Source organism: Musca autumnalis, unplaced genomic scaffold (genome assembly GCF_047663935.1).
Source record: "Musca autumnalis isolate F117 unplaced genomic scaffold, ASM4766393v1 scaffold_4, whole genome shotgun sequence".
NCBI classification, from domain to species: Eukaryota; Metazoa; Arthropoda; class Insecta; order Diptera; family Muscidae; genus Musca; species Musca autumnalis.
The window spans coordinates 74,791,767-74,806,207 of NW_027411977.1; the positions used below are offsets into that span (position 1 = coordinate 74,791,767).

Below are 14,441 nucleotides of genomic sequence, written 5' to 3' on the forward strand. Positions count from 1 at the left end.
AGTATATTCATTACGAAACTTAGGAAACTCCGAGTTCGTTTATTTTTGATACTGAAACGATATGGCCAAGGCCTATGGAAGGATCAGGGTAAAATTCTAAGTCGATGTAACCATATCCGTCTGTCCGTCCGTCCATCCGTCTGTTGAAATCAAGAGATCTATTACTCCTAGGATGTTTGGTATAGAACAGTATCACCCGATTTTCAGTATTTTAAAGGTTGTGGCCTTAATATTCCACTGAAATGGCTGAAATTTAGTATTCAGTTTCGTTGGGGTACAAAACTTTCCACCTGAAATTTTTAGATATACATAGGTTCACGCCTTCATAGTGTCCCCATACAAATCTACCTCCCGATGTTCGGTATTTTGAAGGTTGTGGCCACATTGTTTTACCGAAATTGCTGGAATTTAATATTCAGTCGTCTTCATAAACGAATGGAAACTAATTGTTCAGTTTTATTTCAGTACAACTCGTGGTGGAGGGTATAACAATTTCGGCCGGGCCGAATTTAACGCCGTTCCTACTTGTATCTTTTCTTATATTCGTATCAAAGGATACGCTTTCTTTTTTACCAGATGTTTGTTTTGATCGAATATGAAAGAGTCAATCAACCCTGTTACAATTTTCTAGAAAATGTCGTACATATATTTAATTACCAATTAAAATTTTCTCAATATTTTAAATTTATCACATGTACACAAGTGGCGATTATTTGCAAATACAAATATAAAAGTTTTTCCAAAATTATCGTATACATGACTTGCTATAGCAAATTCAACACCAGCATTAAGGGATCGACTCAATTCATCATGCCATGAGTTCTCGGGATTAATTTCCAAAAATGTAGTCATAAAAGCATTATTAAAATTCAATACTTGACGATATAGATCCGTATCGTGGATAATGGTCACAAAACTAACATACGGCGAAAATTTCATCCAACGTTCCAATTCCTTAAGACCAGCATCTTGTGGCAAATCAATTAGCATTAAATTGCAATTATGTTTTTGAATATTCTGTAGAATTTCAAGTTCAAATGGATTTTGGAATAAAAGTTTCATATTTTCCGATATTTGGAAATTATATTCTTGTGGGCGTCGTTGTATATACCATGGAAACGTACGATTAGCAAAATCATTTGCCAATTTTCTACGTGTTTCTATATCACGTTCAATGACGGCTAATTGTTGATCCAATGGCATTATGGCTGGAACCGGTGTTCGATATGGTAACTGTTCGAATTCATCACATGCGCTGAGATTTTCTTCTGTATTTACATCGTGTACATCGTGGGCAGTTGGCAATTCCAAAGATTTATCATATTCACCAAAGCATTTGCCTGCCAATAAAGTATGGGCCCAAAGATTATCAAATTTAACTTGAGGTTTGAAAAATTCTTGCACATTTTCATTTTCAATTTCACAAATATTCTCTTCCAGAATCGTTGGCCAAATGAAGTCCAAAAAAGATTCCCTTATAGTTGCTTCAGAACTGCTCATAATATGATGAAAGATAAATAAAAAAAAGACACGCATTAAAATTACATTTATTTTAAGTTGTCGAATATACAACTATTTTGACAGTCAATGTCATTGTAGACAAAAAAAAAACAAAACAACACCTGCAGCTTAAAGGCCTGGCTATATAACCATTTTCATGAAAATTTTCATAGTCTGGCACAATAGTAAGCTGCCTCGCCTGGTTGCCTCGCTTTCATGCTTCATTTCTGACATAATAAAAATAAAAGAATAAAGAAGGCCGAGCAAATTTCGGACTGGGTTGCCCTTTTCTTTTTTATTCTTTTATCAGAAGTAAGCAAGGTAAGCAGGCAAGGCAGATTATGTACGCAGGACTTCAGGCAGAGCAGCCTTTGTTTTGTTTCTATGAAAATGTGAAATAAAACTTTTATAAAGAAAAAAAACTGTCAAATGGAAAAAATTATAAAGGAAATATTTTTCATTTCAAGTTTTCATAGAACAAGATATTTTTCCATAATTGCAGCCTTGACACTATCCGCTACTTGGCCGCCACTTGACGATTCCTTAGAAACCTGGTCATATTTACAAACTGAGGATCAATATTCACCACCAACATAGGCATTCTCATAAGTGAGTCTAAATGCCTGCGTACATAAGCTGCCTTGCCTGCTTACCTTGCTTACTTCTGATAAAAGAATAAAAAAGAAAAGGGCTTCCCAGTTCGAAATTTCCTCGGCCTTCTTTATTCTTTTATTTTTATTATGTCAAAAATGAAGCAGGAAAGCAAGGCAATCAGGCAGAGCAGCTTATGTACGAAGGCCTTAAAGATAAGAGAGAGAGTGATATATATTATAAGTCCTATTTTCCTTCTTTATAAGTATAGAAATGAAATATTTTTCTATAATTACAGCATTGACACTATCCGCTGCCTAGGAGCCACTTGAAAATCCCTTAAGGCCTGCGTACATAAGCTGCCTTGCCTGATTGCCTTGCTTTCCTGCTTCATTTCTGACATAATAAAAATAAAAGAATAAAGAAGGCCGAGCAAATTTCGAACTGGGTTGCCCTTTTCTTTTTTATCCTTTTATCAGAAGCAAGCAAGGTAAGCAGGCAAGGCAGCTTATGTACGCAACTTGTCAATAGGTACGTCCCAAACATGGTACAATAATACAGGTAGCATTATCATGCCAGCTGATGGTAACATAATGTGTCAATTGCATTGAATTGATGTCAAATTTTGACAATTGCCGATGCGGCTGCCTGTGTATTTGTACCATGGTCCCAAACCTAAAGGCCTCGACACATAAAGGCCTACGTACATAAGCTGCCTCGACTGGTTGCCTTTCTTGCTTCTGATAAAAGAATTCAAAAGAAAAGGGCAACCCAGTTCGAAATTTACTCGGCCTCCTTTAAGGCCTGGGTACATAAGCCGCTCGGCTTTCTTACTTAATTCATTTCTGGCATGGTTTAATAAGAAAGGTTAGCCAAAGCTTTATGTCAATTTAAATTTTTTCATTCGAGTATGCCTAAAACTTCAAAACAATATAAACAAACTGTGTATGTGTGTGTGTGGTGTTTGTATAATATGCCAAACAATTTTAAAAACAATCGAAATCAATGATTTTTAAAATTGTTTTTAGACCATTTGTATGAAAGAAATTGGTGAGATTTGCATTGAAACAATCAGTTTATCATATTCACAACTCGATTATGTGGAGAAAACTTAATTCTTCATTCATTTTTCGGGTTTTGTATAAAATGCTCAAAAAATACATTGTAAACAAACCCACTTGTTGCTTTTATTTTGAAGTTTTATGAATTCAAGAAAAACAAGGGTTCTATAGATTTTTTTCATTTAAATCTACCTCTTTACTTATACCATGATTTCTGGTAAAGGAATAAAGAAATGTCAGAACCACAATTCAATTAGGTCGAACTTGGTCTTTAGTCTTCTACCAGAAATGAATTAAGCAAGAAAGCCGAGCGGCTTATGTACCCAGGCCTTTATTCTTTTATTTTTATTATGTCAAAAATATGTACCCAGGCCTTAAGAAGCATGCCATTCTTGCTGAAGTCATATCTGATAAAAGACTAAAGACCAAGTTCGACCTAATAAAAAGATTTCAGAATCACATTTGAATTACGTCGAACTTGGTCTTTAGTCATTTTCCAGATATGACTTAAGCAAGAGTGTCATGCTGCTTATATGTATGTCAAGGCCTTTAAGCTTCTTATGGGTCGAGGCCTTAAGTGAGTCAATTGCATACTGAGGATAAATAACGGGTGATCCAACAAGAGGTACTTTTTTCAAAATTTTTTTTGACAGATCACGCGTGAATCGTGTCAGTTTTTCATGTTATTTTTGTTTAGCACTGTTTGACATTTTATCATGGAAAAGCTTACGCCTCTATAACGTTTACAAATCGTTCAACTTTATTACGAAAATTCGCGTTATGTGGGGAGTGTGTTTCGAGCCTAATTTTGTTCAGTGATGAGGCACATTTCTGGTTTGTAGGTATGTAAAGAAGCAAAATTGCCACATTTGGGAAGAAGAGCAACTTAACGAGATTCATGAGCTGCCACTTCATCCAGAAAAAATAACGGTTTCTGGGTCGGTGAAATCGTCGGACCCTATTTCTTCTGATGTATGAAATTGAAGCTCGTAATCTCGGCGACATTTAGTCTCAACAAAACGGCGCCACTTCCCATACGTCCCATCAATCAATGGATTTATTGAAAGAATACTTCGGTGAGCACCTTTTGGACCAGTCGATTGGCCATCAAGATCGTCTCATATCACTCCGTTAGACTTTTCCTGTGAGAATATGTAAAGTCAAAATTGTATGCGGATAAGGCCTCTTCGATTCCGGTCTCTGGGGAAAACATCAGACGTGCCATTCGCCAGTTACCAGTCGAAAAGCTTGAACGAGTCATTGGAAGTTGGACTAAAAGGATGTACCGTCTGAATGTTCTTTCAAATGATAATAAACATTTCCCATTCAATTTGATTTTTCTGTGTTTTTTTTAAGAAGTTAGGAATCTCTAAATGGAAAACCCTTTATTATCGTATTCACCACCACCATAGGCATGCCCCAACCCATAAAGTAAGGCATCTGGAAAGAGTTTAAAGATGAGAGAAAGAGAAACAATTTCATAAATCCTATTTCCTTCTTTCTAAGTGTAGAAGTAAAATGAACCCTTAAAAGTTAAATTTATCCTAGTTCTTATCAAAGCTCCACATCCTGCCATGGTTGATGCATTGGCAATGCCTAAATAAAATGGCAGCATTTGATTCCACATAGACATGCGACTGGTAATACAAACCAAACTGATGTGTAAACAAGGTCGGTTGTAGAAATTGTGGCCACATTAATCTACCGAAATATCTGAAATTTGGTATTTGGTCTTCATTTGGGGCATTAAACGTTCCATATGAAATTTGTTGGTATAGGTCCACGCCTTTATATAGCCCCCATAGAACTTACCTCCCGATTTTCTGTGTTTTGAAGGTTGTGGCCTCAATATTCCCCAGAAATGGCTGATATTTGGTATTTAGTCTTCGTTGGGGGTATACAACTTTCTCCCAGAAACTTGTCGGTACAGGTCCACGCCTTTATATAGCCCCCATAGAACGGTACCTCCTGACTTTCGGTATTTTGAAGCTTGTGACCTCAATATCCCACCGAAGTGACTGAAATTTGGTAGTAAGTCTTCGATAAGGGTATACAACCTTCCAACCTACCTGATTTTTGGTATTTTGAAGGTTGTGACCTCAATATCCCTCCGAAATGACTGAAATTTGGTAGTTAGTCTTCGTTAAGGGTATACAACTTTCCACCTACAATTTGGCGGTATAGGTCAACGCCTTCATATAGCCCCCATAGGACAATATCTCCCAATTTTCGGAATTTTTGGAATTCATTTCAATACAGTTCGTGGTGGAGGGTATAAAAAGTTCGGCCGAACTTAACGCTTTTCTTACTTGTTTTAATTATTTTTATACCCTCCACCATAATATGGAGGGTATAATTAAATTTGTCATTCCGTTTGTAACACATAGAAATACTCATCGGAGACCCAATAAAGTATATATATATATATATATATATATATATATATATATATATATATATATATATATATATATATATATATTGATCAGGGTAAATTTCTAAGTCGATATAACCATGACAGTCTGTCCCTCCGTCCATCTGTTGAAATCAAGATACAGCTCGCAATTTTTAATATAGAGCTTAGTAATTTGGTACGGAAGTTTCTATTACTCCTAGGATGTTTGGTATTACAAATGGGCTAGATCGGTCCACCTTTTTATATGGCCCCCATAGAACGGTACCACCCGATTGTCGGTATTTTGAAGTTTTAGCCTCATTATCACTCCGAAATGGCTGAAATTTGGTACTTAACCTTCGTTAGGGATATTAAACTTTCCCCCAGAAATTTGTCGCTATAGGTACTTGTCTTCATGTACGGACCATTAGAGTCAGGCTTAAGCGAGATAGGTCTATACCGAACACACTGGTGCAATTGGAAAGCTAATCCCCACCTCCACCAGTGGTACGATCCTTCCCCAGTACATTGCAATCATCGCAGCGCTGTAAGCTGCATATGTTGTTGAGCTTGGTTTCCTGAACCGCTGACTTATGATATCCACTATTTCCTCGATCTTATCTCGGAGCCTATTGCAATTAAATGGCAAAGAGGATGCTTTTTCAGGGATTGGAACAGCAACGGCTGGTGTTAAGTGCTGCGTGTGCGGCTGCTGTTGGTGAACTGCGGGTGTCGTATTCTGATGACGACGACGACTTACTGGGGTTTGTATTTACGAAGCATGCAACAATATAGTCCCTGTCGTAGTCCCTCATATGGACGTGTCCAGAGCAAGCTCTGAGATGCACCTACTCCCGATTTCTATTGCATTTCACTTAAGTTTAGTTTGGGGGATGCGGATGTGACAAACTGAGAACATCCAAAGTGGTCCTTAGATTTCCTCCGTTCCAATACGGACCAAAAGAATCCGGAGCAGGCATTCGGGATATGCTGCTCCAAACACAGAAAAACGATTAAAAAAAATACAAACATGTGTACAGCGGCTTGCCGAGAGACCCATGAAGTGTGTTTCCGGGTCAATCCGGTATCGAAGAAACCGCCGCCGTGGGATTGTCGAACTTTCCGTCTTATTATTTGACGTAAGCAATTGCTTTGGTCAAGTGAGGAATATTGTCTTTCCGCTCTATGAGAATTGTGCAATCGGTGCAAATTTCTGTTAGTCAATTTGGAAAAAGTGCGAGGTGAAGCTTATGAGGGCCTTTTACCTCTTAGTACCCTTTCTCATCGACATACTAACAATTGATTCAACGAAAATTGTAAATATTGATTTGCCACAGGTAAAATTGTCTAGTGTAAATCCTGACATATTTTTCACGTCTCAATAAATTTGTCAAATAATTTTGGTTTTCAAAAATGGAATTGACAGAAACTCAAATATCTCCCCTTGTTGAGATTAGCAAACGGGTGACACAAAAGTTAAATCGTTGCGGTTTACAAAGGTTAAGGCGCGCACACAAAACCTTGGCTAAATTACAGCAAAGTGCTTTTTCGGAAACATTCGGAGAACATGAACTTATCGTTTCAGAAAATTTAAACAGAATTCATAAAAATACCGGCAAGGATGATGTTAATTTAATTTCAAGTGATGCCGACACTTTTCAGGACGATGAAGAACTCGACGAAGAAAATATAGTAGGTGAAGAGGATATTGAAGTAGAGGAAGCAGCAGAGTGCTCTAAAATAAGCGAAGATGCTTGGTTAGGATATTTCAATGGCTATGAAATTTTGGATAACGATGAGAAGATCTACTTAAACGGAAATAAACAATGTGTGGAACTTTCTCAAAGCAATAGTAACGCAAAAATGCTGGATGAGTATTTGCGTGGTGGCATTCGTTGTTTTTACCTCGATTTATTCCATGGTACCGAGATGGATAAGCAGAGAGTAATTTTCAATTTGCGGAATAGTGAACTGCGAATATCACAAGAATTTGGTTTTCCTGTGATTGTAACCCTGTTTGCGATGCTAAGTCCCCGTTGCCAATATACTGGGATATTTGTGAAACCCAGATATGTTTATACAATGGAACGAGGTGAAATGTTAACCTTGACTACGGATCGTCAGTACTCTAATAAGGGAACACGTAAAAAGTTCTATGTAAATGGGCGCTTTTTTATTGATGAATGTCAATTCGGTGATTTTATTCTAATTGGATCTTCGTTGCAAGTACGAATCATTTCTATCCGTACGGATGAACTCAATTGCGAAGTAATGGAACCTGGTAACGTGCACTCAAGATCTCCGGTACGTTTTCCCGGCAGATGTAATCGTTCAAGGGTTTCTGTGGAGGAAATTGAGGACATTGCATTTGCTCGTGAAATGGGCATAAATGTATTGGTGTCATATATAGCTGGCACAGAATTATACCTCAAGGAGTTGCAAAATGCTATGGGTCTGTTAAATTGTCAAAATATGCGCCTTGGCTGCCGGTTGGTGTTAAATGAACTTGACAATAAACGAGATAACAGATTGCAATGGATAATTGATGGGTATGATGTGTTTATTATGGAATACAAACTGACCAGCAAAAGTGAAGAAGAAGAATATACAAAACACCCTTCCACTAATCAAGAAATCTTAAATCTAACTCCCTTACTTAAAGATTTTATTAAAACCCTGTATGACGAAAAGAAACCCATACTTTTGAATGTAACTCCCATCGCCAAACGCCTTCTCTTTGTGCATCCATGTAATTGGTTGGAGATTTTCCATTATGTTGATAAATACATCATAACCGATGATCAGGATGGACACGATTCCTTTCATTTTTATCTATTGCAACGAGCTATCTGCAATCACATGATACCCTCAATATGGTCCTCTACTTTGTACTGTGATCGCTCTGAGTCGGGTTGTGATAGTATTGCCAGGTCATGCATAGCTACGTCACTAGAATGTAATGCGGCGGCAATACTTGTATGCGCCATTCTGCCAGATATGCCTATTAATTTATCACATTTTCGCCCAAAGGTGCCAATTTATTTTATATCACCCACAAAATCTTCAGCTGATTATATTTCTATGTACCACAATGTCATATATCTTTACCATGAAAATTCCGATTGTCACCGAAAGTCAATTGTGAAAGGATTTCTTTATGGCTTAACCTATCTGAAGAGTCGAAAAATAGCTACAAATGGTCAAAATCTTATACTAATGTATAGCTATAATCATAGCACCGATCTACCGGATAAATATTTGATTTGTAAATTTAATGAAGATCTATTTTTGGAAAATTTACATAAATTATTATTTAAATAAATTACAAGAATCTTCAAATTTTACCACTTTTTACTCGAAAGCGTTCCTTTACTTCGGACACCATACAATTCATATGGGAACAGTTTACAACTTTTACTACTTTTGCCGGTTTTACCATTTTCAAAAGTAAAGGACAGACCAAATATATAATTACAAAGAAAATCAGGGAGATTATAAATGGAGGTGTGGTGATGAAGCAATCAACATTTTAATAATTACAGTTTCGACGACCAATTTTAAGGGTTTTGTACATTTGAAGCTGAAGCACAACACCCAAGTCACATCTACAACAAACCGGCCCTTGAACGAAGTCGTTAAGGTCCACGACGCTTTGTGTACCCTCCACCATAGTATGGAGGGTATATTAAGCGTGTTTTTTATTAATCAGGATAAAATTCTAAGTTGTTTCCGTTATAATCCCTCTAGTGTCCACAAAAATTGAGCTAGAACCCAATATTTTTGGCCCAGTGTGTTTTTCCCATATGCCCACGTTTTGGTACAGCCACCATATAACGGTACCTCGCGATTTTCGATATTTTGAGGATTATAGCTACCACCCGAGCCAGCTATTTATAATTTGACATTTGAGGTTTTTAGTGGTCACAATACTTCTCCACCAAAAATTGTCAATACAGTAGTGGAATTCTGTAACTAACTTTTTGAGTTACCGACAAAAATCGTTAAAATTAAAACGCAAAATTATGAATGAAAAGTACCAATAAAAGTTGATAACAACATAACAAGTTGATAAAAGTTGCTATCGGTAGGACTTAGCGAAAACTTTCTTTTGTTTGTTAACTTACCGACAAATTTCGTTAATTACCGAAATTATACGTATTTTAATTTTACCGAATTTATGTCGGCAACTCGAAAATGATTTACAGAATTCCACTACAGATCCATGTTTTGTACCTCTCGAATTTCATTATTTTGAGAATTTTATCTACATTTTTTGACCGAATTGACTGTAATTTGATATTTGAGGTTCATAGTGGTAACAATACTTCTCTACCAAAAATTGTCAATAAAGGTCCTTGTTTTGTTATAGGCCCCATATTACCTCCCGATTTTTGGTATTTGGAGAGTTTTAGTAAATTTTTTTGACGGAAGTACCCGTAATTTTACATTTAAGGTTCCCTGCAGCCACGACTTCAACTCCACCAACTCATTCTCAACATAGGTCCATGTTTTGGCATAGCCCCCCATATAACGGTACCTCCCGATTTTCGGTGTTTTAAGGGGTTTAGGCTTAATTTTTTGACGGAACTACCCGTAATTTGACATTTCCATGTTTTGGTATAGCCCCAATACAAGAATACCTCCAGATTTTCGGTATTTTTAGGGTTTAACTATTTTTTTTTCTTTTTTTGTGGAACTACCCGTTATTTTACAGTTGAGGATCCCTACCTCCACGAACTACCTGCAGTTTGACATTTGAGGTTCTCTACCAAAAATTTTCAACCTAAATCCATGTTTTTTTTATAGCACACGTACCCCCCGATTTAAGGTAATTGGAAGATTTTAGCTATAGTTTTCAACCGAACTCGCTGTAATTTGACGTTCTTACCCCCAGTTTTTGTAAAAATTTTTATTCTTCTCACACGAATTGTCAAATTTTGTAGATCGATTTACTCGCTTTAGCGCAAATGTAGAGCGCTGATTTTTAAATGAGGAATCCTTAATGATATATGGAACGGGTATACGAAAAATTAGATGTGTATGTCATCTGGGGGCTGAGCTATGAATGCCTAAATTATTACGAATATAGACGAACGAACAAAAAAAAGTTACAAAAACTGGGGGTTAGTGGCCACAACACTTCTCCACCAAATATTGTTAATATAAGTACATGTTTTGATTTAGAGGAATAAAGCGGTAACACACGGTTTTGGTAAAATTTTGATCAAATTACGAGTAATTTGACATAGGCCCCATATAACGGTACCTCCCAATTTTCGGTACTTTGAGTATTTTAGATCAATTGTTTTACCGAACTTCCTGTAATTTGACATTTGAAGTTTCCTGCAGTCAAAAGACTTCTCCACCAAAATTTGTCAACATAGGCCCATGCTTTGGAATTTTGATGGTTTTAGCTAAATTTTTTGGCACAACTACCCGTAATTTTACGTTTGTGGTTCCCTGCAGTCACCAAACTTCTCCAACTAAAATTGTCAACATAAGTTCATATAGCGGTACCTCCCTACATTTTTTGACCCAACTACCTGTAATTTGACATTTGAAGCTCTAAAGGCCTGCGTACATAAGCTGCCTTGCCTGCTTACCTTGCTTACTTTTGATAAAAGAATAAAAAGGAAAAGGGCAACCCAGTTCGAAATTTGCTCGGCCTTCTTTATTCTTTTATTTTTATTATGTCAGGCCTTTAGTGTCACAACCAGGGTTTCGGAGTCGATGTATTTTTGGATCGACTCCGACTCCAGACCAATTTTTTCACTACTCCGACTCCGGGTCGACTCCGAGTGTAAATTCCTGTACTGCAAAAAACTAATAAAATGTGCGCAAATATTAACTGTTTCGTAAATTGGCCCCATATAGGCTAATCTATTGGTTTTCCTAACATATTCTTTAGAAAGGATATCCGTTCGAATATAATACTTAACTTCAGAAGATAAATATGTAGTAAAATCCATATCTATATTGTTTCTACTGAATCTTACATTGGAAAACAGCAACAAAATACAAGCACGATAATATGCTGGGAGGAACTTTTCTTCGTGAGTAGATATCTCATGTGGCAGACATTGAAAATATAACATGAACATTTTTTAACTTTTTGGAGAGAGGGGAGGTGAAGGAGATCCCTTTCTCCCTTCTTACCCAAAAGCTCAAAACATTCTCATGAAAATGTTCATAGTCTGACAAAAGACTATGTGAAAATGAAGGGACAATACAAATCAAAAGGACTACATGCAGTAAAAATTATAAGCAATTCATGACCAGGTTTTAAAACGGATATAAACCAACAATTTAGGATTCTTTGAGAGCCTAAAGGTAAAAAATAATAATAAATAAAAACCCTTTTTCATGATTTTTCCCTTCATCTGAACGAGCATAACTTAATCTGCTTTCTGAAATTTTTGTGGAAAAATATTAAGAAGTTTTGTCCAAATGACCGTCTACGAAACCCTGTTTTTTTTAAAGCGTTTTGCGGTGCCTACTCTAGCTCGAAAACTAATAATTCGATTGTCAAATACAGTCGAGATCGCTTATAACGTCGTCGTTTATAACGTCATATCGGTTATAACGACCATATCCAGAAGTCTCAAATCTCTGGGGCCCTTTATAGCCCTATCGCTTATAACGACATATCGGTTATAGCGACGAATTCCGTCGGTCCCTTGACCGACGTTATAAGCGATTTCGACTGTATTTTGTGTGGGCTTAACATGGACATCAAAATCTAGTCATTCTTCGATCGATTTTGTAAAAAATATTAAATTTTATGGAAATGGTGGACAGAAAATGACAACATTTATTTTTTACATTGTTTTATTTAACTTGCTTTGGTCCGTTTAGTTCAAATCTGGTAACTCATTTTTAACACAGTTGCAGTTGACCGCTCGAACTGAAACTTTGCACACTATTCAGATTTATGCTTGGTTTACATTTACGAAATCCACTTGATTTCAACTGTCAAATCCATAGGTTAAACGTCAAATGAAATCCAGATGAGATTTCATTTGACGTTTGAATAATGGAATTGACAGTTGAAATCGAGTGGATTTCGTAAATGTAAACTTAGCATTAGATGACAATACATGAATATGAAATTAAAACAAAGATTGGTCCATTTTACAGTGTTTTAATGGTGTTTTATTTAACTTCCATTTCAACTCTGGTAACTCATTTTCCACACAGTTGCAGTTGACGAATCGAAATGAAACTGTGCACACTTTTCAGATTTGGATGACGATACATGAATATGGGCCCCGTATTTTGAGTATTTTATCTTCATTTTTGCCCGAATTAGGTGATATTTGGCATTTCCAATGATACAGACATTTTCCCACCAAAAATTGTGAACATAGGTCCAAGTTTTGGTATAGCCCCCTTATAGCGGTACCACCCGATTTCAAGTATTATGAGGATTTTATCTTCATTTTCAGGCCGAATTGGCTGTAACTTGGCATTTGGAGTCCCCAATGGTATAGAAACTTCTCCACCAAAATTTTTTGACATAGGTCCAGGTTTTGATATAGCTCCCATATAGTGGTACCACCCGATTTCAAGTGTTTTAAGGATTTTATCTTCATTTTTAGCCAGAATTGGCTGTAACTTGGCATTTGGAGTCCCCAATGGTACAGAAACTTCCCCACCAAAAATTATGGACATAAGTCCAGGTTTTGGTATAGCCTTTATATAACGGTACTACACGATTTAAGGCATTATAAAGTTTTTATCTAAATTGACTATAATTCTGTTCTCAGTGGTAAAAAAATGTATTTACTAAAAAGTTAAAAATAAAATATAATTTATAAAAAGTTTCAGTGTTTTATTTAGAAATGCACTTAAAACTAGGAAATAATTTGTCGCTTAGCCTTAATAAATATATTCTTTCTCATGATGGAATCTGCCAAATAAAACGCTTGCATTTAAATTATAAATGGTGGCAAAATTACCTTGCTACATCGGTGGCCTGCATATAACAATACCTCCCGATTTCAGATGTTTTGAGGAATTTGCATTTGTTGATAGAACATCTGTAATTTGACATTTCAGGTTCCCAGTGGTCACAAAATGTTACTACCAACATTTTTCGAGATAGATCCACACTTTGATATAGAATAGGGAAGAAAACTAATTATTCCATTTTTGTTCAGAATATTTAATGTTGAAAGGTATAAAAGCTTTTCTATGGTTTTTACTTATTTAATTATGGTTTGTTGCGTCATGGTTTCAGGGTGATAAAATAGTACATGGATGAATACTCAACGAAATACCTGGATGAGACCTCGTACGAGAGTTTGCTTGCCTAAGATGGAATGTAATACCCCGGTTAAACTTAACCGGATTAACCGAGTGGGTTTGGATTTCAAATGTCAATTCCATAGCGCAAACGTCAAATAAATCATCTCGATGTGGGTTAACCCGGCAAAAAACTCTAGTGTAACCGTACTATAACAGTCCCATGCTAGTGAAATGCATTGCGAATATTAACAGAGCTGATCCAATGGACGAGTTGTTCGTAATGGGTACATTACACGATATGTTATTTTACATATGTGCTGTCACTTTTGGTACATTGGTGCTCGCACCTTTCCGCTACCGTAAATACATATGTGTTTTTAAGTTCTCATAAGTGTTTTTAAGTCAGCAACACATCGATGTTTGGAAAAAAATTAAAAATATCTAACGAAAACTCAAGAAATCAAAAATATATATTTCCCTTAAATACATAAATTACAACAACTAAAAATTTTACAAAAACATCATTGTTGGAAATAAATTATCAAAGAATATGTGGAATAATATGGTCGTTCTTTAAATGTTCTTAGGAAAAATATAAAAACATTTTGGAAATCCTCTAAAATAGGACAAATTTGAACAAAATTAAA

At 36.2% G+C, this 14,441-nt stretch overlaps 2 protein-coding genes across 2 annotated transcripts; one reads left to right on the forward strand and one right to left on the reverse strand.

Annotated features, from left to right (window-relative positions):
• Positions 1-660: 660 nt before the first annotated feature.
• LOC141402977 (uncharacterized) lies at positions 661-1,593 on the reverse strand. Its single transcript, XM_073985105.1, has one exon. The coding sequence runs from the start codon at positions 1,534-1,536 to the stop codon at positions 661-663; it is 876 nt and encodes a 291-aa protein (XP_073841206.1). The 5' UTR covers positions 1,537-1,593.
• Positions 1,594-6,895: 5,302 nt separating this feature from the next.
• Positions 6,896-8,868, forward strand: LOC141402978 (pyruvate kinase). Its single transcript, XM_073985106.1, has one exon. It carries the CDS (start codon positions 6,961-6,963, stop codon positions 8,866-8,868), a length of 1,908 nt encoding a protein of 635 aa, XP_073841207.1. The 5' UTR covers positions 6,896-6,960.
• The last annotated feature ends 5,573 nt before the right edge of the window (positions 8,869-14,441 follow it).